Source organism: Cimex lectularius, unplaced genomic scaffold (assembly GCF_000648675.2).
Source record: "Cimex lectularius strain Harlan isolate CLEC.00 unplaced genomic scaffold, Clec_2.1 scaffold320, whole genome shotgun sequence".
Classification (NCBI taxonomy): Eukaryota; Metazoa; Arthropoda; class Insecta; order Hemiptera; family Cimicidae; genus Cimex; species Cimex lectularius.
Window position 1 is genome coordinate 266841 of NW_019394176.1, and position 25428 is coordinate 292268.

At 34.3% G+C, this 25428-nt stretch overlaps 3 protein-coding genes across 8 annotated transcripts in view; 2 read left to right on the forward strand and 1 right to left on the reverse strand.

Annotated features, from left to right (window-relative positions):
• The window catches only part of LOC106663034 (COP9 signalosome complex subunit 3), a 13260-nt gene extending 12914 nt beyond the window's left edge, over positions 1-346 (forward strand). The window contains exon 10 of the mRNA XM_014387532.2: positions 231-346. Within this exon, the coding sequence (XP_014243018.1) occupies positions 231-265 (35 nt within the window). The 3' untranslated portion in view covers positions 266-346. The remainder of the gene's footprint in view (positions 1-230) is intronic.
• Positions 1-7780, reverse strand: part of LOC106663032 (U3 small nucleolar RNA-associated protein 4 homolog) — a 10187-nt gene extending 2407 nt beyond the window's left edge. Inside the window, exons 1-11 of one of the 2 annotated variants that reach the window (XM_024229982.1) lie at positions 7693-7780; positions 2251-2422; positions 2127-2195; positions 1980-2061; positions 1507-1705; positions 1335-1453; positions 1119-1265; positions 920-990; positions 633-848; positions 378-561; positions 215-315 (exon numbers count right to left, since the gene is read on the reverse strand). In XM_024229982.1, coding sequence (XP_024085750.1) covers positions 215-315; positions 378-561; positions 633-848; positions 920-990; positions 1119-1265; positions 1335-1453; positions 1507-1705; positions 1980-2061; positions 2127-2192 — 1185 coding nt within the window. In that variant the 5' untranslated portion in view covers positions 2193-2195; positions 2251-2422; positions 7693-7780. Of the gene's footprint in view, positions 1-214; positions 316-377; positions 562-632; positions 849-919; positions 991-1118; positions 1266-1334; positions 1454-1506; positions 1706-1979; positions 2062-2126; positions 2196-2250; positions 2423-4137; positions 4328-7692 lie in introns of those variants that run through there. The other variant, XM_014387530.1, reaches the window with a different exon arrangement.
• LOC106663031 (maternal protein tudor) lies at positions 7513-24369 on the forward strand. 5 transcript variants are annotated; one of them, XM_014387525.2, is made up of 18 exons: positions 7513-7792; positions 7921-8021; positions 11322-11694; positions 11762-11846; positions 11907-12057; positions 12119-12364; positions 12422-12560; positions 12623-13022; positions 13083-13170; positions 13439-13629; positions 13703-14474; positions 16438-16487; positions 18396-18442; positions 18509-18794; positions 18864-19160; positions 19221-19298; positions 20580-20796; positions 20863-24369. In XM_014387525.2, the coding sequence occupies exons 2-18, from the start codon at positions 7981-7983 to the stop codon at positions 24311-24313; spliced, it is 6912 nt and encodes a 2303-aa protein (XP_014243011.1). In that variant the 5' UTR covers positions 7513-7792; positions 7921-7980; the 3' UTR covers positions 24314-24369. The 5 variants fall into 5 exon arrangements, with proteins under 5 accessions (XP_014243011.1, XP_014243013.1, XP_014243015.1 ...); XM_014387527.2 differs by having other exon boundaries at positions 20595-20796; XM_014387529.2 differs by having other exon boundaries at positions 18960-19160.
• Positions 24370-25428: the final 1059 nt, after the last annotated feature.

Sequence of the window (25428 nt, forward strand, 5' to 3'; positions counted from 1 at the left end):
GAACAAGTAAGAGAGATTGATTGATAGCGTTTTATTTAGCCACTCAGAATTAGGTCTTAAGTTACTGTGCTTAGTCATACGAGTAACTAAAATTGAGTGATGAGTTAGAGGGAGAAAGTAGACTTTGAACGTTTAAGAGAGAGAAAGTCAGATATAAAAGTATAAAAAAAGTACAAATTTTTTAATTAAGTAATGTAGGACTTTCAATTGATACCTTTCCTTCTTTCCAGACCAAAATATTACTATGAAGATCGGCAGCAACTAGAAAATCTCCATCTGGCGAGAAGAGGATGAATCCAACAGTACTTGTAAAAGCTGAAATATACGTTACAAATTTTGTTTATAATTATTTTTATTTAAATGCAAGGTCAAATTACATTTTTCTTTAAGAGGATAATAAGATTCCAATATATTTGTCGTCGATAAACCAACGATGTGAATGTGCGCCTCGACGGTTGCAACCGCTAATTTCATCGAGTCATCTGAAAAAGCCAGGCAGTTTGACATCAAGTTCTTTTTCGTCTGTACTTTAACCCTGTTCAGCCTCGCTACATTCGATTCCTGAGGCAAAAGAAATATTTTTAAATAAATTTTTTACAAAAATTTAATACATCTAAAGACAGATCGCTTACATATTTAATATTGAAAAGGCGAAACCTGCCGAGGGATGAGCAAGCGAGCCAGGCGCCATCGCTCGACAAAGAGGCACACTTGATTTTAGCCTCGTTTGACGTCTTCCACTCGAGCATTTTGACAGGGTTGGGATTTTCAAACTTCCAGATCAGCAGGCTTGTTGGATAACGCAAAAGCATGCTTCGCGACTTCGGAGCGATACACACAGCAGGTGGCTTTAAATAAATTATAAAAAGTATATATTTATAAATGTATTTAATAATTAAAATACTTTTTAAAAAAATACCTGTAATAAAGGAGGATATTTAACAAGAAACTTAGGAGGATAGCTGCTCATCGCTAAATAACCATCAACCCCTGAAAATGAAATTTCACAAAATACTTAGCCTGGGCTTAAAAATACATAAATAAACATAAAATATGATTATTTAATTAAGTGGATTTTTCTTAAAGAGATTAATGCACAAATTTTAATACAATCATACCTGCAGAAAACAGTTTATCATCGCATATAACCAAACACTTGACGTCATGGTCATGGATGACCCTCTGGATTGATTTGACCCACTTTCCTCTTTCGTCTGAATCCCTCACTTTGACCCTTTCATATGAGGCGATTAGCGGATCCACACCTGAAAGTGTTAATATTTATCGTTTTTTTTTTTGTTTGTTTTTTTGTAATTAATTGTAAAAAAGCTCACCGGCGCAGTAGACAGTGTTTTCATCCTTGGAAAGACAAAGGGACAAAACGTCAGCCTTATGGCTTTGATAACTCGTAATGCTTATACCCGTGTTACCATCCCAAAAACACAATTTGCCCCTGAAATAATTTATTTTTTATTTTTTTCTTCTTCAAATTACGATTTAAAATACCTCGAGTCGCCTGAGATGACCGTGAAATCTTCTGTGATGGCAACAGACCAGACTATCGTTTCTTTGTTATTCATCGCCCGGCCCGTAACCATCCTTTGTATCGCATGACCCGTCGATACGTTCCATATACGCACTGTATCTACGGATCCGGTGATTATATGTTCACCCTTTTTATCCCAAACTAAGCATATAATTCTTCCTAAAAGTATGAATGTTAAATTAATTTGATTAATTTTTCTTTTTATCTGTCTTGGTTGATATGAAAAAGTTATTCAAACCCACGACCTTCAGCCGTTGTTTAGCCATATTAGGCGAAGGTCATGGGTTCAAATCCCGCTCATGATACTAAATTTTTCATCTCAACCAAGAACTTAAATAAAAAGAATAATTGAAATAATTAACACGATCAATTATGACCGCTAAACACATGCGATAAATTATTTTTTATAAAGTGTGATTACTTGAAAATTTACCTTCTTGTTTATCTAGCAGTTTATTGTATATCAGTTCATCACTTAAATCAAATATGTTTATAAACCCATCTTCTGTACCAGCCTTAAAAATAAAAAATAAAAACTCAATACGTTGTTCTAACAAAACCAAAATGGGAAAAAACTCACTGCTAATTTTTTATTTTCTTTACAAATCCCGATGCACCAACTTGATCCAGAAGTCAATGGATGCATTGACTGAAAGTGGGAAACAAAATTAATGGAAATTACGTTTTTTTAAAAATTCAATTACCTTCGGCTGTTGTGTGAAGAGATCATACTCGATTACTGAGCCCTGGAGTCCGACGCTGAACAGCCTCCCTTCGTACCAGGCGAGCCCTTCAATCGTCCCGAAAGTCTCGAGGATTGTCTGCTGTATGTGTGGCGAATGTGACAAGTTCCACAATTCGACTGTATCATCTGACCTAAGGGGTAAACACAAATTTTATTTGCGTGTTGTTTGAAGCTGAGATATTGTCACAGTTTTTTAATGTAATACGGGACAGTTTATAGTACCAGAGGGCAATGTAAGTTATTTAGGGGACGTTATGATCAATATTACTGACACTATCAGGATCTCTTTGAGGGTTCCACTCTCAATATTGCAAAACCCTACGCGGTCAATATTATTGTCAACAATTGTACCAATAAATGTGCTCAGTACGTTTGTTTCCACCATAAGGACAAGTGAAAATGTGTCTTTCCAAGTGAATTTTCATGGCGTCGTGTGTTTTGAAAAAAGGTTGTGTAGCCATAATTATGCCTATGGGAAGTATTCGTCGTGTTCGGCGAAATCGATAGATGAAAGAGTGGTTGAAGAAACGTGAAGAATATTCTCATATGAGGCTGCTGAGGGAAATCAGATTCATAGATGCGGAAGAATTTCACAATTATTTCCGAATGGAAGAAAGTACGTTCATAAAATTATTAAAGATGGAGGAACCACTCTCAAGAAGGCAGAAAACAAACATGAGAGAATGCATCCCTGTTAATGAGAGTTTAGCCTTAGCCCAGAGGTACTTAGCTACAGGAAGATATTTTGAAGATTTGAAGTTCTCTGTCATCACGCAACTATCAGCGAAAGATATAATTGTAACGTGAAAAACTCTTGTTCATATACTATGAGACTACATGAATGTAAGTATTTTAAATGTATTTTCCAGATATCTTCCTACTTACCTAAGTACATCAGACTGCACAAAACCCTTCACTAACTATATGAAAGTAGTTAGCATGGCAGTAGAAGTAGGGAAACACTGAATAATTTAAAGTAAAAGATGATAGTAATATTATGTAGACTAAACAGCAAAAAAAAATTATTTTAAGCAAAGAAATAAGTCAATAAAAATCCTCAATCTGTGAACGTGTTGAAAAATGTCGCTGCTGATAAATCCTGATGTTGGTTGTTAATAGTTGTGGCGGGTTATCACCAATGAACAATTATGATGGGTTATCATGGTGAGTAGGAGAAGAGTAACTAAATTTGGATACCACACGACTTGGTACTTAGTGGGCTTGGACTTCGGCACACTTCGTTTATTTTTATGGACTTTTTATGTCGTTTTATTACTGCATTTACAGTTTGTACAATTCCACAGTTCGGGAGGTAGTTCAAATTGCTCAATAAATGTTCGTCTTCCGGGCGTACAGTCCACTCGTAGCGTACATTATTTCTTCCAACTGACTCACTTGCCGCTTCAAATTCTTCAGACATCTCAAGGTCACTCGTACAATCCAGAATAATTTGCACAAAAATCACTTTCGTTCCTATGAAAGCGCGGAGTATTGGCCATATTATTGAATATGCCCGTGGTACTCAATAATATTGACAATATCCCCTTCACTTTTAAATATTGACGCCCTTAGATCAGAAAATCTGGATTTGATCAATATCGACCGTCAATACTCTTCTTTTCACCTTACATAATCAATATATACTGTATTGTCAATATTATTGATCGTGTAAGGGCCGCATATGAAGTAACGTTGCATATTTTTCTGTTACCTCAAACCTCTTTGAAGTCTGAATATTATTTTACTTCAAATATGACAACCTGAATGAATACGTCCAAAATAACCAAGTTATAAGTATAACATGCCATAAATGGTGTTTCCCCTGAAAAAATGTTTTACTGCTTACCTAGCTACAGCCAACAGATCAGAGAAATCATCGAAGGCCATACACTTGATTCCATTCGTCTCTAAATTATAAAATCGTGTCGTGTGGACGTTCGTTGTCATTTTTATGCTGGATGCATACGAAATACGACCTGAGGTTCATGCGACGATGAGAACGAGGATAACCAACCCACAGCACCACGTGTTGACAACTATAACCACAAAATAACCTCATCCTCGTGATTAGAGAGAAGCTGGTACAAATTCAAAATTTCTCCTTAAAAAAAAAATTATGGTTCTGGACAATTTAAAGTTAAAAATATAATTTGTAGGTAAAAAAGCTGATCACGTTATATGTTAACATGTAAATGAGGTAATCTGTGATCCGCTCAATTATTTAATTAACTTAGCTTTTATAACTTATGATTTTTCCTTCTCGAAGGTGGGATAATAGGTCATCTCAAGCTTTTATAGATGGCAAGTTTTCCCTGTAAACTTAAGCTATGTAAAGTATCTTCTGTTTGTTTTAAAAAGTCAGAGAAATTTAATGTTCTTTTAATCACAATATTGACAGAACTGGACTAGGAACCATTTCTTTGATAAATTTTGTTATAAAAATAATATTTAATGTTACAGAAAAAAAACATTCATAATAATGACACTGTGATCTACCTAGGGCGCTCGGCACAGTTAATCACATATTTCTGTCGGAAAAGACACCACTTTGGCATTGGTGGCAAATCGTCGAAATTTTATGAAAACTGAGTGCAGCTTTGCGACATATATAGAGAGAAATTCCTTATGAAATTAGTGACAACCTTATTAACAGTATGCCTAACAAGTGCACATTGGTAGTAATTGTTTAAAAAAAAAATTATTGTATCCAATAAACAAAATTATGGAATTAAACCTTTTATTTTAAGATCTTTTTAGTTGTTTCTTTCAGGAACTTACAACCATTTCAAAATATATTTTTTTTATATCCATATCAACTTTGGGGGCACCAGCCTCCCCTCATCAGTCTACATAGTAAAATTGACACAGTTACATATGAACAATTTTTTCCATATAATTTTTTATAAAACAGTTACATGATTAAGATGCTTAAACAGACAACTACCTGGTTTCAATTTTAGAACTGCATAAACTTAAAGGTTCTTATGCTATTTTATGTAAAATATGTTGTATACCATTATACTGATTAGCCTTATTATTTGAGTTATGAAATATTCTTTCAATTCCACGTGTTGCACTGTTAATGTACACGTTCTTTTATTATAACTAATTTTACCATAATTACTTTTATATTTACACATTTTCAAAAAACTTTTATCCAATTACATTATTAAGTTAATTATTATTATTTTTCATAAAACTGTTATTTTTCACATTTAATTTACCTAACTATTTAAAATTGTCTTATTGTTGTTTTTTATACATTTAAAAAATGTTTTTATATAGTTTACATATTTTATTTTTGTCTTTTTGTATGTTAATATTATTGTCTTCTAAATTTATATAATTTTCTAGTTCTATTAGCTAGGCTTCATTCTTTTCTTTACCTAGAATCGTAACATCAACGAAATTTTTCTGTTTTAATTTTGTTACTGTCTCTTTTATAGAGGGTAAAATGTTATGTACTTTTTCACTAATGTACATGTAGAAATTTTTTTTTTAATATATTTTCTCTTTTGCATGCTTTTATTAATTTTTCAGTTAGGACTTCTACATAAAACAATCTAAATATATTCTGGTACTGTATTATTTATTTCATTTTTATCTTTTGTTTGTTATTTTTGTTAGTTGTTATACAATATTGTAATACGCTATCTTTTGTTTTTCTGTTAATTATATTTTTTAGGGTAATTGTTTATTCTGAAGAGCTTTTTAATTGTTTTCAAATTGCACTTGTGAAAAGGTATATCACATAGCTCAAGCATTTTTTTGACCATATGTTAATGACTGTTAATTTTTTGCGTCATTGGATGTATTGAGTAAAAATTTAATATGCTATAAGAACATTCAGGTGTTTTATACACATTAAAGGGTAATTTTTGTTCTGAATTTCTCATTTTTCTCAAGTCTAGGAATGGTAATGCTTTATTATTTATAGGTGGCAATTTCTTACATTGGTTCATTGACTATTTATCTGGCAGAATACAGGTGGTTGAATGGTATTCAGTCAATGGCCATCAGTGTAACTTCTAGGGTATCTCAGGGTGGCCATCTTTCACCTCTTCTCTTCAACATTTTCATCACGACATTGTCAAGTGTTTTTCAAAGTATATCTTTTACTGATCATATAGATGCAATTGTAAATAAAGCCTTAAAACTGCTAGAATTCTCAAAAGGATTTCAACAATATAAATTGTATAAAAACTATACTTTTCAATTATTCGCTCTCTTCTTGAATTCAACTCTCCAGTTTGGTCTCCAAGTTATCTCAAATACATCAATAAACATGAAAAAGTTCAAAATAGGTTTTTAAGATTCTTACCGTATAAATTATACTTAAACTTACACTATATAAATTGTGATGAACTAAGAACTGTGATGGAAATTATTCCCCTTAAAATAAGAAGAGATATTTATGTTGTTATATTTTTAAATAAATTGTTAAATTTTATTACAGAAAGACCTACTCTTCCGCAACGAGTTTATTTAAATGTTCCATTTAGATTAACTAGACTTAAAAATATTTTTTCTATCTAATTTATGATTGTAGTATTAATTTGTAATTCTATTTATTCTCAGCACATATCATCAGTAGGCTCATGAATTCAGTAGAGGTAGAATTCTGTAATAGCTTACAAAACTTTAAAAATAAAATTACATCCGCTTTGAGTGTTGCTCCAACATGTATTGCATGGTATGTAATTTTATTGGATGTACAATGGCTAAAGCCGTGAATAAAGATTATTATTATTATTATTTTGTTATTAACTTTTTATTTTATTTTTCAAAATCCCTTAATTAAAGGGCAGTAAAAAATTTAATTTCTAATCAATTTTTATGCAATTTTTAATCAAAGTGATAGGGAAAGTAAATTTTTGAGCAGTTCAGCGAAGTGATAAGCGGATTTTGATAAGAGGTCTCCACAGGAAAATAGTTCAAATCCCCTCCCCTTTTTTTAAATCACGGCCGTCGAGATCTGAATCGTTTTTCAAATTTGAAAATTTTTCATTTAAATTGCGTCAAGAGGAATTTTCCAGAAAGAGCCTATTTGAATATAAACGTTCTCATTTACCCCGGTACGTGATCGCCCTTCAAAAACAGTCCAAAGTCCATTTTCCATGTTTTCCAGTTTACCCTTCCGCCTTTTTTTTTTCTTCTAATGAAAACCTACTCGAGAAGGCGATTATGTTCGACGTGTGCCGTACTGAGAAGTGAGAACTCTTCGAATATGGGATTTAATTTGCCCTGACAGTCGAATTGAATCTAAACCGCTTTTTTTTTTTATCTACACGGGGCCGATTTACCCTTTACGGGGCCCTGCCGGGGCGTATCAAGTGCTGATCTGGTTTTTCAGATTTTTCAAATTTGCAACGTAAAAAAAAAACAAAAAACAACAACGAACCTGTCGAAAAATCAAATTTTTGAGTTTGAGGTTAAACGACGAGTTTTGTATCGCAGGATACTTGTTCCAACGGGAGAATGCTTCGATTCTCGGATAAGAAGTAAGTTTCATCTAAAAAAATAATAATATACTCGATTAACTGCTTTATATTAACAAACAAAAAAGCATTGCACTGGTCGATTCTTAATCAAATTATCCCCGTTTATTCAAACGTGTTGAAACTTGCAGGGCTTAGGTTTCAACTCTGTATGAAATCTTGACTATTTACGAAGCGAATAATCGTTGACAATGGCTTATAACTATTTTAACCGCAATTTTGACACATCCTGGTAAGAAAATTGTTCTAACAAAGAGATGACAATGTTTGGTTATGTTGTAACATGCATGCGTTTTGTTGTATTCGATTAACAATCTATGTTGTAAGAATGCTACCTGGTTCTATTAAACTTACTGAGCTTACAATTTCTGATATCTGTTTTAACAACCTAAAACTTTTTTGTCCTGTTTTTTAAATATAATAAGTCCTTTGTTGAATTCGGTTGAATTGTAAATTTTTGAATGTTAATCCATTGGTTTAAAACCTTTGGTTGAACCGTTTTTAACTTTTACTGTACATTTTTCTCATTTAAGGATGATGTTCGATGTAATGTTGGATGTTTACATGGTGTTTTAATTGGATTATAATATTGAAAGGCTAATAAACAGTTTAGGACATTCTTCAGTCTGTAATGATCATCTGTCGAGTAATTTTCCTTTGTTTGTTTCACTTGTAGAGAACTAGCTGGTGTATCTTTAAAGATGATGTTTGATGATATATTAAAAGTTTGCATGGTGTTTTCATTGAATTATAATATTAAAAGCTAATAAAACAGTTTGTTACATCGGTCTGTATCCTCTTTCTAGTAATTTCCCTTCATTCACAACCGCAGCAGAAAATTAGCTGGCGTATTTAATTTAAGGATGAAGTTTGATGAAATATTTGAAGTTTGCATGGTGTTTTAATAGCATTATAATATAAGGCTAATGAAACAGTTTGCACCATTCTCCTCAGTCTGTAACAATCATCTTTCAAGTAATTTCCCTTTGTTTGTGTTAACAGTGGAAAACTAGCTGGCGTGTCTTATTTAAGGATGACGTTTGATTGGATATTTAAAGTTTGGATTGTGTTTTAATTGAATTAGCATCCACAATGGAAAACTAGTCAGCGAATCTCCTTGTGACATTCTCCTTGGTACTTCAGATCATCTTTCAAGTCATTTTCCAACTTTCACATTCACAGTGGAAAACTAGCTGGCGTATCTCCTTTAAGGATGATGTTTGATGTTATATTGGAAGTTTGCATGGTGTTTTAATTGAATTATAATATTGTAAGGCTAATAAAACAGTTTAGGACATTCTCCTCCATCCGTTACAATCCTTTTTCTAGTAATTTTCCTTCGTTTGCATCCACGAAAAACTAGTCAGCAAATCTCGTTTAAGGATGATGTTCGATGATATTTTGGAAGTGTGCTTGGTATTTTAATTGAATTATAGTCCAGTGAGATTCTATTAGAATATATTAATGGCAAGGATTGGTGTTAGTCAATTTCTGCAAAGAGGCTTATTCTCTTAGAACCAGAATCAGAGGGCATTTGGTGAGGGTGGAAGTGGCTCCTCTTGGCGTATTCCTCTGAATAGAGAAAAAGCTCATCCTCAACTTAAATATTTTGCATGTGTTGTGAAGAACCATTGGCGGGGACAGCTAAGTCGTATCTAAATGTAGTAATGTATCTGTTCTTACTGGCCACCTTTGTTCCATTAGTATCACTGCCCTTTTTTCTTTAGCCTAATTATAATAATTACCATAAACATTTATTATTTGTTTTGTTTTTTAGTACTATCTCTTGTAGTATATAATGTGCTTCATTATTATTTATTTTTACTTTTATTATTAACATTTACTTTATTTTGGTTTATTTTATTGATTGAGTTATGTGCATTGTAGGTAATCGTAAATAAGTGATGTATATATTTGCTATTATATTTCAGCTATTATTATTCAATTATGTTCTATTATTACAAGACTGAAATTTTAGAAGAATGTATATATATTCTTTTTGTAAATACTAATTATATATAACTTGTAAATACTCAAAAGAGATTTTAGTTATTTAAGTTTACATGCTAGACTCCATCAGATGGTTTTAAACCGTGAGGAACCTCTTTCTTGTTTTGTAATATATTTTGCCGAATTGTAAATTTTGCATATATATTAAAGAATAAAGACAGTAGTAATTGAATTAAAATACTATAAGGCTAATAAAACAGTTTGGGACATTTTCCTCAGTCCATAATGATCCTCTTTAGAGTAATTTTCCTTTGTTCGCATCCACAGTGGAAAACTAGCTGGTGTATCTGGAATACAGTCTGCAAGTCAGCAGGCATTTTACTTTTTTTCTCTTTAAGCATTCCAGCATCAAAATCACTTATTTCATTGTTTTTCTCACTAACCTTCTCACATGGCTCTGGTGGTAGGGTAAGACAATTTTCTTCAAGCTTTTTCCACCAAACATTCGCCCTAAGTCTCCAATCTTTCCTCCGAATTCACTTACCCCTTTCTAAATTCAAAACTTTGTTAGTACACCTTGTAGAATAAGGTTCGAGGTAATTACGACATTGAAAGTTCTTGTCCTTTTTTGAATTTGGTTTAATTGTAAATTGACGACTCAGTTCGAATCTTTACATTCCACATTTAATGCTACTGTTATTGGGATCAACAACCCGATGTCCGAATCACCTCTCCCATTGTTTTTATTACTCGCCTGGCTCATACTCTGTGTTAGCATCCAAATTCCCACCCATTTTATTTATTTAGTGCTTGCCAAGAGCCACCCCAAGTCGCTAACCTTTATTCCAAATTCATCCCTTTAAATTCAAAACTTTTTTTTATCATTGTAGAATAATAATCGCAACATTATTGCTGATAAAGGTCTTACATTTGGGTCGCTGTCATGCATTTACAGATTCATGCAAAATTACATATCTGCGACTAAAAATAACAAATAGGCTACCCGGCCCGACTTCTTCTGGAAGCCTCATCACTAAATTTTGTCAACTGTTAAGTGTCAGAGTTAGCTTCCAAACAGAGTTGTCTGCAAGATGGGTATTTGTTAGGTATGCTTGGTAGGACTGGTGGCGTTATAGGTCTAAAGTTTCTTTGATTTTAGTTGTCATTTTTAGGCTTTAGGTCAGGCAGAGTTATCTACTTTGCTCTGGGTCAGTACTTTCTTCTTTTTCTTCAATTCCCTCATCATTATCACTATTAGACACCAATTGGTGTTTTGTAGGCAGGCCATTTAACTCACCGGATGCCACTATAGTATCAATAGTCTACTGTTAAACTGATAGTGTTAAATGTTGTGTGAAAAATACAACTAAAATTAATAAATCCTTGATAGATACGGTAGTTTCATTTATCTATTGTATTTTTTTTTTTTTGCAACTTTTATTAAAATTCCTTATTTACAAATAAGAAAAAAACATTTAGCCTTACAATATTGTGTGCATGATTTTTACAGTAACATTGGTGGTGGATAATTCCTTTTATTTCTGTTTTACATTTTGAATGTTGAAATATAAATGCGTTCCAGGGGTGAGGAGCACCCTCAGCAGGTCGGGAGGCAAACAATGCCGCAGAGCAGTGTGTCGCAAAGGCTTATGAAGTACCAACAGCAGAGTCACAGCGGCCAGAGCCCACAGGCGCAGGCACAACCGAGCCAGCCGGGCGTCTATTCGCCGCAACATTACCCGATGAACCAGGGTCAAAACGCCCAGATGCAGAACATGCTCAATTACCAGCACATCCAGGGGCAGATGTGCACACCGCCGCCCGTTTATGAAAAAAACAACCAGTTCATAGATCGTGTGTTTACAACATCGCCGACTCTTTCGGTCGGATCATCCCATCTCGCAATCATCAGCCATATCGAAGACGGTCCTTACTCATTCTCAATTCAACTCAAGGTTATCTATTTAAATAATAATTTATTTTTCTGGGCAATTTAACTTTAAAAAAAAATAATATTTTTAGTCTGCTATTGAAGAGGTTCTCCCGCATATCAAAAACGTTTTAAACCAGTATACACCATCTCTTATATCATCTCCTATACTACCAGGTTAATTGTTTATAATACAAATTTATACGGAATGTTGTTTTATATTTTTTGTTGTTTCAGGAACTACCGTTATGGGAAGAAGCAAAACTGATTTGGAATATAGACGTTGTTTTGTTATGAACGTTTATACTAATTCTTGTGTTGTGTATTACATCGATTACGGTAGTTTGGAGGAGCTCCCTTATTCAGAAATTTACCAACTGCCTACAGCGTAATTTTTTTTTATAACATTTTTATTGCATATATTTTATTGTTTATTATTTGCTAAACAGGGCTATAGATATTGCGCCTCCGCAAGCTTTGCGTTTTTGCCTCGCCGAGCTTGAAGATGTGAACATTACGACACTCTCAAAGGAATTCTTTTCAAAGCTTCTCAACCGGCAAGTACACATCAGAGTGACAGAAAGAGAGGGTCCGTTGTACCACTACTGTGACATGCATTTCGAGGGGCAAAACATCAAAGAATTGTTGGTGAACTTGAATTCACCTTTGGAATACACAAATCAATTCCCTCCAAGGTATTTTTTCCAGTTTTTAAATTTGATTTGTTCGATTAATATTGTTTTTTCTTAAAGAGGTCGAGAGATGTCAGTTGTTGTGAGTTATGTTGACAGCCCGACTCAATTTTTTGTACAATACTCCAGTGAGATATCGGTGCTCGGGCAAATACTAGAATCTATGAGATTATACGGCCCTACACAACCACGATTACAGGTCCTAACTTGAATAAAATTTCTACAAATCAAATTATAAATTGTTAAATTGTATCGTTTCAGAACTTGGATTCGATAAATATTGGTTCCCCGGTCGCATGTCTTTTCTCCCAGGATAACCTCTGGTACCGGGGACTCGTCATCGGCGTTGACAGCGATAAAATCAACGTCTTTTTCGTTGACTACGGCAATCGGGACAATGTCAGCGTCAACCAGCTGTGCAACATAAGTCGAAGTCTTGTGAAGAAGTGGAGGAGCCAGGCGGTTGAGTGTTGTCTAAGCGGTTTCGAAAACGCCACACCTGATCCTATACTCGCAAGTCTAATGGAGGAACTAACTTTGGGCCTGAGATTCACCCTTAAGCTGCGTTCCATGCTTAACGGAAACAGGCTCAGTGTAGAGCTTATAAATGATAAAGGGCAGAATATAAACAAGATGATCGAAGAAAAAGCAGAAGCAAGAGGTATCATGCTTTAATTTACAATTTTAATCTTCAATACGTTCATTTTTAATTATTTTTAAGCACTAGAGCTCTCAAAATTAAGCATCTCAATACCAAAAACAAACCTGAACAAAAAGGAATACCAATCTCCACAAGCTGTCAATCTTGGGTAATTATTTATTTGTTTTTATTGTATTTTTAACATCTCTGATTTTATTAAATAACATTTTATAAACAAAAAAGTTATTTTATTTTATCCAATGCCTTCCATTTAAAAAATAAAAAAGGACTCTTCCATGGAGGAAGAAAATTACTTGATCTGAAAGGCAGGCCATGCCTCTATTCTGGTAAATTAAAACAAGCAAAAAAAGAAAAAAATTAATCCATTAAACTCTTAATATTATAGTACACTATTAAAAAAAAAAAAATCATTTCAGTGATTCTGGCGGGAATAGGTGGAATGCAGGAAGGAAGTCAAGTGGCGACAGAGACTCTGAAAACAACAGATTCATCAGGCCTCCTCACAACCAACATGATGATAGATGCGATGATTACAAGCAAAATCGGGGTAGGGCCGAGGGCGGAGACCCTAAGTCAAAATCATCAGTTCTCACAAAGATGAATGATGGTATGAGAGTTTTTATATACAACTGACAAAATTATCTTATAATAAATAACCGATAATAAATATTTTATTGTAGGGAATGACTTGAGAGAAACAGAATCTTCGGAGAATAGCTGGAAGGCTGATAAGAAAACGGATAACTTTTATGAGAGGAAGTACACTGACCGGACTGATAAAGACTCAAACAAGTTTGATAGGAAAAACAGGTACGAGGATCACGAGAACAACAGATTCGGAGAACGTGGAAATGTTAAAGAAGGCCGAGGAGATAAATTCGGCGAAAGAAGAGAAAAATTTGTAGACAGGGATAATAATAAGTACAAGGGCGATAAAGACAGGCAAAACAGGTTCAGCGATCGAAGCTTCCAAGAAGACCGACCGAACCGATTCCACGACAGAAACTTTCAAGAAGACAGGTCGAACAGATTCAACGACCGCAACTTTCAAGAAGACAGGCCGAACAGACACGACCGAAGTTCACAGGAAGACCGGCTGAATCGATACAGTGATCGCAGCTTTCAAGATGACCGGCCTGACAGGAGGGACCGTTATAACAACAAAGCAAGAAGCGACTACTCCGAAAATGACAAATTCAGTGATAAAACAGACAGGAGTAACAGATATGATAAAAATGACAGAACAAACAAAGATGGCGACAACAGGTTCAACAAGGACGGGAGCAACAGATTCAACAGGGATGGAAACAATAGGTTCAACAGGGATGGAAATAATAGTTTCAACAGGGATGGAAACAATAGTTTCAACAGGGAACAGGGTGGAGAACGGAAGCGGTTTGATAAAAACGACAGGCCTCCAAGGTTCAACAGAGACTTCGGAAGTAATAAAAGGTAAATTTTATAAACATTTATTTGATTATTTATGTCTGTAAAATAATTAATCCTTTAGTACAACATATTACATTGAGAGATAAAATAAAGTGGCCACCCATAATATTTTTAATTATTTCTTAGTCAATCCTCCATTGATTATAGTCCGTTTTAAAAGATTATAGGTAAATAAGACAGATAAAATATTCCATTTATGTTTATAGTTGGATTCTGTAAATAAATTTTTTAAATCCCTAAATTCACTAATTTCGTGGTCCGCTTGACCAATTAATATATTACAATTAATTAAGGTTTTTAGTTGAGATAAAAAAGTCAATGGCACGAGCGGGATTCGAACCCACGATCTTCGGCTAGATACGCCGCTGCTCTACCACTTGAGCTATCGTGACCTCGATCCACTCGGACACCAACTTCCCATCTCAACCACACCTTTTGAATTTTCCCTCCTTTTTGCCATTTTTCAAATCATGTAATCGGATTGGATTCTCGACGACAAATGAAATGGCCACGGAGAGCTTTAGTGAAGTGTACTTCATTTTAAATCATTAAATTCACTCATTTCGTGGTCCGCTTGACCAATTAATATATTACAATTAATTCATTAAGAGAAATGGCAAAAATGAGGGAAAATTCAAAAGGTGCGGTTGAGATGGGAAGTTGGTGTCCGAGTGGATCGAGGTCACGATAGCTCAAGTGGTAGAGCAGCGGCGTATCGTCCGCTTGACCAATTAATATATTACAATTAATTAAGGTTTTTAGTTGAGATAAAAATTTGTCACCGAGAATCCAATCTGATTACACGACATTTGAAAAATGGCAAAAAGGAGGGAAATTCAAAAGGTGGGGTTGAGATGGGAAGTTAGTGTCCGAGTGGATTGAGGTCACGATAGCTCAAGTGGTAGAGCAGCGGCGTATCTAGCCGAAGATCGTGGTTTCGAATCCCGCTCGTGCCATTGACTTTTTTATCTCAACTAAAAACCTTAATTAATTGTAATATATTAATTGGTCAAGTAGACCACAAAATTAGTGAATAAAAAAAAAAAATTAAGTTTACAATTTATTTGAGTTCAGATTCAGCTAGCATTGCCAAACAATGTTTTTTAAATTAAGAATGGCACTGTTGGCGGAGTATGAAAATAATCCATAGCACTTATATTTTTCTTTAAAAATATCCGGTAAGCGACAAAAAATAAAGGTTATAACTGTTGCAAATATTTACTATAAAAATGAGGATGGCCATTTTTGTGCATCTTAGCCAATGCGTAAAAAAAAAATTTGACCTATAAAAGATACTTTTACTATTATCCTATGTGAAATATACAGTCGACTCTTGTTAATTTGAAACTTGATAATTTGAAATTCTTGGTAATAAGAACTCTTCAGCAGGTCACTTAAGTAAATCGAAAAAATTTTGTGCATTTTTGATACACACAAAAATACAAAATATTTTTCATAGCAGCGGGAGAAAAAGTATGCTTTTAATTGAAATGGGGCCACTTCCTATCTTTATACTTATCACATTTTCTTTGCACACGACACACATTCTATATTCCTCTAACTTCCACGTATTGTTTACTTTCTTACAGCCTAAAGTTTCTTCGAATATTCTCTAGTTTATTATGTTCTGCAGTCAATGTTTTGTTTAATGAGTTCTTAGCACTGGTCACTTAAGAAAATCATTTTAAAAAAGGCGACATTAAAACAAAAACTTTTTTTTTAATAATGCATAACAGTGTTCAATTTTACAGTTGATCTATTTCCATTTTTCATTATTTTTACTATGTTTTATATAATTACAAATTAATTAATATCTTAGAAAATGCATATCAACTCTTAACAAGTTTTTTTTCTTACCTCTTGATAATTTGAATTATTTTTGTGTTCTTTTGAGTTGAGAGAATTACCAAGATTCGACTGTATTTACCCAAGTGACATTTTTATTTATTGTATTATTTTTTTCCAGTTTTGGAGAAGAAACCAATAAAAACTTTGAGCCGGTTGTAAATGTAAAAGGTAATTACACTTATTTTGAAATACAGTGCTCCCTCCTTAAACACATTCAACACGGGTCTGTTTTTTCTGAAATCCCTCGTTATGGGATATGTTTGTTAAACATATTTTTTTAGTAAATGATAACAATTATTTAGGCATTTAAACATCATATTTGTCATTGAAATTTCGAAAGACCAACAAAGTTGGTTGGAGGTAAATTTACCTCCTCTGAATAACACTTATAAATCCCATCTTTTTAAAAAAGAATTGAACTCCACAGTCACTCCATCATTCATAATTTCTACCTGTAAATCCCAGTTATGCAATGCGCACAACATCCATCGCGAAAGTGTTGGTTTCTACAACGTTCAATAATACCTTTCAAATTTTAAATGCTTATTTTTAAGCATAATTTTTTTTAATGTAATGAAATATTAAAGAAAAATGAATATAATGTATATACAAATGAATAAATATGATTTTAATAGGTTTTCTATATGCAGTAATAATAGTTTTTTTGTACATATGTATTTTTTTAACACCACACAACATATCCACCCCCCCCTGTAGAAAAATTAGTTTGAATTATTGAGAGAGCACTGTATACAGGGTTGATTGACAAACTATGCGCGAAACTCAAGGAGATGATTCTTCAGCTTATTTGCAACAAAAAATATTCTGTAAATTTTTTAAACATTCCCAAATAGTTTCGGAGATATTTATAAATTTATTTATTTTCTCCGAAACGCTAAGGTATAGCAAATCCGACAGCGCGAATAGAATTAGGTAGTGATAAATAAGTTTTTAAAATGATTCCTTTAAGCATTTCATTTTGTATTTAATCATGAAACAATCCAATTTTTGTCATTTCAACTAGAATTTTAATCTGCATTAAAACCCAAGCAACAATGGGCTACCCAAGTAAAAACAATTTTTCATATAATAGGCTTGAAAACCATGTGCTTTTTTCCTAGGATAGAACGATCATTAGTAGAAAAACGGGGTTTAAATAAGAAAATTGTGCTCAAAAGATGGCAGATTCTTTTCCTTTTTCTTTATTCATGTTGATAATAAAATAAATAATTACTTTTAAAAATAAAATAATGTCCCGTTTTTAAGAAAAATACAAAATTAGCGGAAAAAATTGACAAGAATGAGAAAATCCGCTTTAAACCCCTGATTTGATGTGGCTGGTGTGTGCACAAGAGAACTTGTTTACATAATTATTACAATCATTTCCATTAGTTGTTACTATCTAATAATTTACTTCTAAGCAGAGTTCTTATAAGTTCTACTTCGGTAATCGTTCACCTTGGTCTCAGTACTCCTGCACCGCTGCATTACCCCGAGCGGCAAATATGTCAACATACTCGTTAGTATAAACCATGGTGAATGATTACCGAAGTAGATTCCACTAATTTTGCTTTTTCTTAAAAACGGGACGTTATTTTATTTTTATAAGTAATTATTTTTTATTTGATTAGCAATATGAATAAAGAAAAAGAAAAGCATTCACCAACTTTTGAGCATGATTTTCTTATTTAAACCCTAGTTTTACACTAATGATAATTTATCCTAGGGAAAAAGCACATGGTTTTCAAACTTATTATATGAAATATTTCTTACTTGGATATATCACTATCTAATGAAAAATTTATCCCTCTTTCTAATGGTGCTATCACATTTGATATACCTTCAAAAGCAAAAAAGTTATGACGGTTTTAACCTAAAAAACAGCGTTTTGGAGAAAGGAAATTAATTTATAAATATCTCCGAAACTATTGAGAATTTTTAAAAAATGTATAGAATATTTCTTGTTGCAAATAAGTTTAAGAATAATCTCCTTTAGTTTTGTGGATAGTCTGTGAATCACCCAGTAAATGTATCCATCTGTATATAATTTTTTTTTAAATATTTAATTATTTTTAGAATTGCAAAATGAATCCTGGGATGAAGAAGCCAGTGTTGTTCCAGCAGTAAGCGATTTGGAAAACCCTTTGGAGGGAAAAAAATTGCAGTATTACAACATCGGTTTGTTTCAGAGTCAAATAGTGAGCAGTTTCAGCCAGCTGGACATCTCTGAGGGCCAGGAGATAACGGCACACTTCTGTTTCATGAACGCCCCCAATGACATATACGTGCAGTTGACCGAGAGCGAAACGACTTTAGTGAAAATAAGAGAAGCTATTAGCGCCCATAGCAATTCGTCATCGGGGTCTATCGCCTGTTCTGACATGGTTAGAGCAATGCCAGTCTTGGCGAGATATCCCGACGACGGTTTGCTATATAGGGCCATTGTTAGGGAAATATTCAAACCAAGCGATAAAGGTTTTTTGATAATTTTCTGTATTTAAACAAAAAATAATTAATTAATTTTTTTAAAATTTTTTATTCCAGTAAGTGTCATGTATGTTGATTATGGGAATCTGGCAACAGTTTCCTCTTTTGATATTTTCACCATCACAAAAGAGTTAGCCTCTACTCCTATCCAGGCCCTGAGGGTTGTTCTGAACAACCTGAAACCGCCGGAAAACGGCTGGCCTTCTGAACTGACCCGATACCAGACGATGTACGAAAACTTTGGCCCTATTACGGTTAATATAACCAAGGTGAAAATAGTCGACGGCGAGATGGTTGCAAACGCCATTGCATCCGAGAGTCTGGTTTCTCAGTTTGAAAGAGGTTCAGAAGAAGGTATGTTTTATCATTTACAACAAATGCAAGACAGTAGTTAGAAAAACAACTAATTTTCAGCCTCTCCAGTGAAACAGACCAGTGTTCCAAATGAGAATGTGCAGAGTGTTGAAAAACCAGAAAATGAACACGTACCAGGCATGTATTTTATATTTTTTAATACGAATTATAATTGAAACTGTTAAGCCTTGATGTTCTAAAAATTATAAAATGTTTTCCACCCTTGTGTTCTTGGGTTGGTGGGCCATTGTTATTGACAATTTTCTATATAGTGTTAAGCCTAGAGGGTTGTTTTATCGAAGCAGGATACAAGTGTGCGGCCAGAGCAGTTATGAAAAAGCTGGAACATGACTTGCCTTCCCTCCCCCTCTAGGTCAAAAAATATTACACATTAGAGCTTTCTTATTAGCATAAATATATAAAAAGTTACAAAACCCAAAAGACACTTAATGTGGAGAAGGCCAGACAATGTTTTTATTGAAGCTTTAAAACTCGTAAATAGTAATATGCAGTGTAAAAAAATATATTTAAAAAAAATTGTTGTCCTTCTTCTTCCTGTCTTTATAGATGAAAAAAAAATTTCATAATAATTTTATTATTACTATTTTTTTAATTTTTTTAGGAGGGTATTTCAACTATGAGATTATATGAACCCTTGGGGGTGCCGGTGTTTTTGAATTAACTTCATTAAAATCCACCTTCAACAAACAACAAAGTCTTAAAAAAAAAATCCTTGGAAAAAAATAATATATACACACTTATACACATATAACATTATATTATTAAATATAAATTTTTGAAATTGCACAGATTTCAGACTTCTCTACTGTGTGGTTTCAAGTTCCATGTATGCACCACTTTTTTTTAACATTCCAGGTTGATTTTACCTTTGAAGGCTTGACTTTTTGGACACCATAAGAAAGCTTATTAAATGAAAGAGTGGCTTCTTAATACACAAAAACAATTAATTACTATTTATTAATAATCACTATGAAGGCTTAACAAATGACAAAGCGTGTCCTGAACTTATGTGTAATGAAAACCTTTTTTTTTTAATTATTTCCAAGCTTAATCCCAAAGACCCTTTTGTTGGGTAACAAGTTGAACTTTGCACGAGTTAACAGAAGATAAAGTAAAATAATTTTAAATTATTTGGTAGTTTCAGTGTGTGTAAAATTGAATAATTGAGCCTCGGCTGAAGTAATTTTTGTTTATAACACGAATGTAAGTCTTTAATTGAATTTAAGATATATTTGTGTCTTTGTTTCTTTTTGTAACATTTTAATATCAGTAAATTTTTAATTGTCGAGAATTTGTAAATGGAATTTGTCCGCAGTTCGATCGTCACAGATTATCCCCGACCTGGCTATGCCGTATAATTTTCTACCACCTTATGGTCAAGTATGTCGTTTATCTTAGGTTTGATTTTCTTAGATGTTTGGGCCGAGAAATTGGATTTACTCTTGGACCAGTTCTTATATTCGAAAAAGATAGCGAAGCTCAAAGAAAATCTTTATTTGGTGAACATCGAAGCTGCCAACGTCGAGGTGATGGCGGAGGTTCTCCCCGGGAAAAAATTAACTCAAGAAATTCCAGAAAGGCACATAATTAATGTCATGAAAATTGGAGAAGACAGGTGAGCTGTTTTAACTTGAAAATATTTTGTTTATTTTTAAACATTTTAATTTTTTTTTTTTTTTAGGTTGTTTGTCGACTTTTATAATCTTGATGGTGACGATTGCGGGGAAGGAAGTGATATTTCTTTGACAATTTGTCCAGTCTGTCCTTTTCCTGTTGTAAACAGAGTGGATTACTTTTACTTGTGTCATTATGAAGGTGCTATTTTATATCTGCAGAAAAGTAAAGACGCTGGTAAAAACAGTGAGATGCTCGAGGAACTGTTTGAATTTTATGAAAATACCCCTGTCCAAAAAGTAGACTGGGAGCCAGGAATGCTATGTTGTGCCAAGTCCGCCGATGGTAATTGGTACAGAGCTAAAGTCATCAATGGTCCTGATATGATGATCAAGTACATCGATTATGGCAACACGGAAAAAGTCGGTCTCGACCAGCTAAGGAAATTAGACAAGAAATTTACAAACGATCCAGAATTCTGTTTTCCCGTCGTTCTTCCAGTCGAGTTGAAACAGAATGAAGTCCCTTTTGAAGATTTGGTTGGGATGTTCGAATTTAAAGTCTCACTTTTGAAAAACAACTTAGGAAAGTGGGTGGGCGATTTGGTGTTTATGTCCACAGGAGAGAGGCTCTCCGATAAACTTGTTAATAACGGACAAGCGACATTGAAACCGAATTCCCTGTTCGCTCCTGAAAACCTTCCCGTCGACTGGGATTTCAGAATCGGGATGAAGTTCAGCGTTGTGGTATCGCATGTGGATTCCCCTACAATGTTTTGGGTCCAGCTGACGAGGGACATAGACAGGATTGAAGCCGTGCAAGAAGCTCTCACCGACGCTTTGAAACCGGGCAAGGAAGGGCAAGTATTTGCTGCACTCTACCAACAAGACAGCATATGGTATCGAGCTATAAAAACCAAAAACGACGAAGTCAGATTTATCGATTACGGAAATACAGACATTGCTCTAGAGAGACGTCCAATCCCTGAAGAATTCATGAAGCCGGAAAGTGGTTACGCTCTGCAATTTTTCCTCTGTGTCAAGCCCATTGGAAACGACTGGTCTGAAGATGCCAATAAAATATTTGAAGATTTCATCGAAAGAGAGTTAGAAGCGAAAATCATATCTCTCAGTTATAAAATTGTCGTCGATCTGATCAGTGAGGGTACTTCTCTTTCGGATCTACTTATAAAAGGAAATCACGGCACATTTACAGACCATACTCCGCAGTTTGTTTCAGAAGCAATGCCAGAAACTACGAACAAAAGCAATGTAACGCAAAATAAGCATTTTAGCAGACCGCTTCCTCAAAACCCAAATACAGATTTACCAGGTGTGCAGAAAGTTTACATCTGTTACCTCAATTCTGTGAATAATTTTTCAATCCAGTACGAATCCCAGTCGAAAGAATTGGAAAATCTTTTAGGCAGCCTTTTAGAAGCGAATACATTCGAAAAACTCACTGATTTTGAAGTAGGCGATTTGGTCGCCGCTCAATTCCCCGAAGACGATTTATGGTATAGAGCAAGGGTTCTTTCGAAAGACCCTTTGAAAGCTGTCTTCGTAGACTATGGCAATACGTCTTACATATCAGAGGTGAGGAAATTACCCGAAGAGATGTTCGGTTTGCCCCAGTACGCCATACCATGCAGTCTGAACATCGACGAGACCGAAGACCTCAACGAGAAATTCTACCAACTCCATAAATCTGGAGATGCGCCTTTTGAAGTCGTATATACCACAAGAGGGGATCCGAATATAGTCACTTTAAAACACTTCGAAGGAGATGACATTTTAAACGACATCTTACCATCAAACGACAGTATTATAAAGAAATCACAAGAAAATTTAAGTCCGCCTAAGGAAACCGTTAAATTAGATGATGAGAAAGAAGAAAGTACAAAAATACAATCCAAACTATCGCCAGAGAAGCCGGAACACCTCGAGTGTTTCAAATCCTGCTTGATCGCTTATTTCAAATCACCGTCTCTTTTTTACACCCAAACTCCTGAGCACTCGACTCAAGTCGAAGAGCTAAACGAGAAACTTGCCGATGCTGATAATTTCCCCGATGTAAGTTCACCCTTGAAACTCGGCGATAAAGTGTTAGCGCGATTTCCAGAAGACAACGCTTGGTACAGGGCCGTCGTTATAGAACTGCCGAACACGGTGTTATTCATTGATTACGGGAATGAAAGCAAAGTCGAAGAATTCAAGAAACTACCCGAAACTATGGATTCGCCTCAGCTAGTCTACAAATGTTCTCTTGTGAAGCCAGAAGGCGTCGAAACGTGGAGCGAGAGCGCTGTGGATAAATTCAAATCGATGATCAACCTAGAGATTTATTTCGACGTCTACGTCTTTCAAGACGGAGATGAGAAAATGGTCGATCTTTATGTAAGCGGGAAAAGCCTGTCTGATGAACTCGGGAAACTTTGCGAACAGAACCAACAAGAATTGAAACAGTGCATACTGACGCATTTTAACACATTAAACGACTTTTACATACAGAACATCAACAGTCCTGAGTTGATGATAATCGAGTCCGCTATGCAAAACCAGCTTACGCCGATTGATTTGAAGGACGTTAAAATAGGCGACTTCATAGTTTGCCCTTTTGAAGAACCTGAAAGTTTTTACAGGGCGAAGGTTTTAGATGTGAATCCATTAAAAGTGTACAGCGTAGATTGCGGAAATATAGATATAGTAGAGAAGGCTTTTAAAATGCCAGACGATATAAAGAATCTTCCTCCGCTCGCTCTCCACTGCTCTCTAAATTTCAACGATAAGACTTTAGAAGGGGAGTTAGGAGAAAGACTAGTCCAACTAGCCGGTGATCTAGAAAAAATAGAATACACAATCATCGGGGAGTCTCACGATAAAAAAATAATCCAACTATACACAGGAGGGGAAAAGTTCATAAATGAAGATAAAATTAATGATCAAAATAAACAAACAGACATAAAGAATGTGAGAGTCGTCGAAGGGTTTGTCTCGTATTTTGAAACTTTAAACAAGTTTTTCATACAAGAAAATACTGACGAAATCGACAGGATGTCTGATATTCTTAATTCGAGGGAATTGGAAGAGCAGAACGTTATAAAAATAGGCGATTTGATAGCGGCGAATTTCCCTGAAGACGGTGTATGGTACAGGAGCCGCGTTATTGAAGTGGAACCAATTCAGAAAGTCTTATTCGTCGATTACGGTAACACCTTGGACGTCACAGATGTCCGCCAGCTTCCCAAGGAATTGGTCAACGTACCGCCCCAATGTGTAGAGGTGAGTCTCAACAGGAAAAATGGCGATACAGTCTGGCCGGAAGACGCCAACCAAGCGGCCCGGGACATGTTCGACAAGTACAAGGTTAAAATCACCCAATGGACGCGCGACGGCTGTAAAGAGCACAACATCAAATTTGAAGGAAACGATCCGACCAACTATTTCGAAAATTCCATCCTGCCTGAAGGAAGTTTCGAAACTTCAAAGGACGATGTATTTCGACCTTCCAAAGAATGAATGGCTGTGTAATTGGAAACTTGAAGTACTTTTCATAAATTTGTGTATTAATGTTACAAATGCTTTATTTTTTTATTGACAGTTGCTTAAATAATTATTTTAATCGTCACAATTATTGTGCTTTTTTAATTAAACATAAAATGTTATTTTATTTCTTTCATTTTTTTTTTTCTTTTCGTACATTTATAAGTGTACAGAAGGAGGATTTTAAGTCCTGTTGTTTTAGTTATTTATTATTCAGTTACTGTTCCTATAAATACGTCATTTAATGTTTAATTCCATATAATTATTGAAAATTAAATTTTGCATTTTAATTTATTTTCTTTATTAATTACCTTCGAATATTCCTTCAACCATCTTTTAAAATGTTATCTACACACATACACTTACACATAAAAATAGGGGGGACGTCAGTGGCCGCTACAGTTTAAGTGTTGACAAGGCGCTCATCATTTTAAGGTAAAACATACTGAATCCGATTTTTTTTTTTTTTTTTACCATTACATTTTAATCTTGAAAGCATGGTAGTTTTTGAAAATATTTGGACAACGAGGAACGAGTCCTTGAAGCCGTTAAGACCAGAGCAAAGTATTCCAAATACAGTCAGGCTACCTACGTCACAAACTATCCCGGTGAATTTCACACGTCCAGAATGACAGAAAAGGTCGTATGAACCACAGTTCCAATTTTCAAACCTTTCAGAGATATTCATTTTTTTTCTTTCTTTCTTTTCAATTATACGGTTTTTGTCAAATTATAGCTCCTGAACTATTCATTTTTGGGGAGACCCGAGAAAAAAGTGCAATGAATTGCCTTTATTTAATTAAACACCCTTGTAGAACTTTCAATTTAATTTTTGGTAAAAAAAAATCAAAAACCAATAAATTTAAAATTTGGATAAAAACTAAATTTGCAGTCTCAGAAAAATTCACAGTAGAGCTCGACAAATTTGTTTAGTAAGCTATCTTGGGGTATGCCCTTTTCTTTAATTACATCTACGATAGTACGTAATGCCAGGATAAATTGTTTTAATTTCTTTATAATTTTTTAATAATATTTATTAACAATTGCCAACTCTCATACACATCTGTATTGTCTAAGGCTGTAAGAGATCA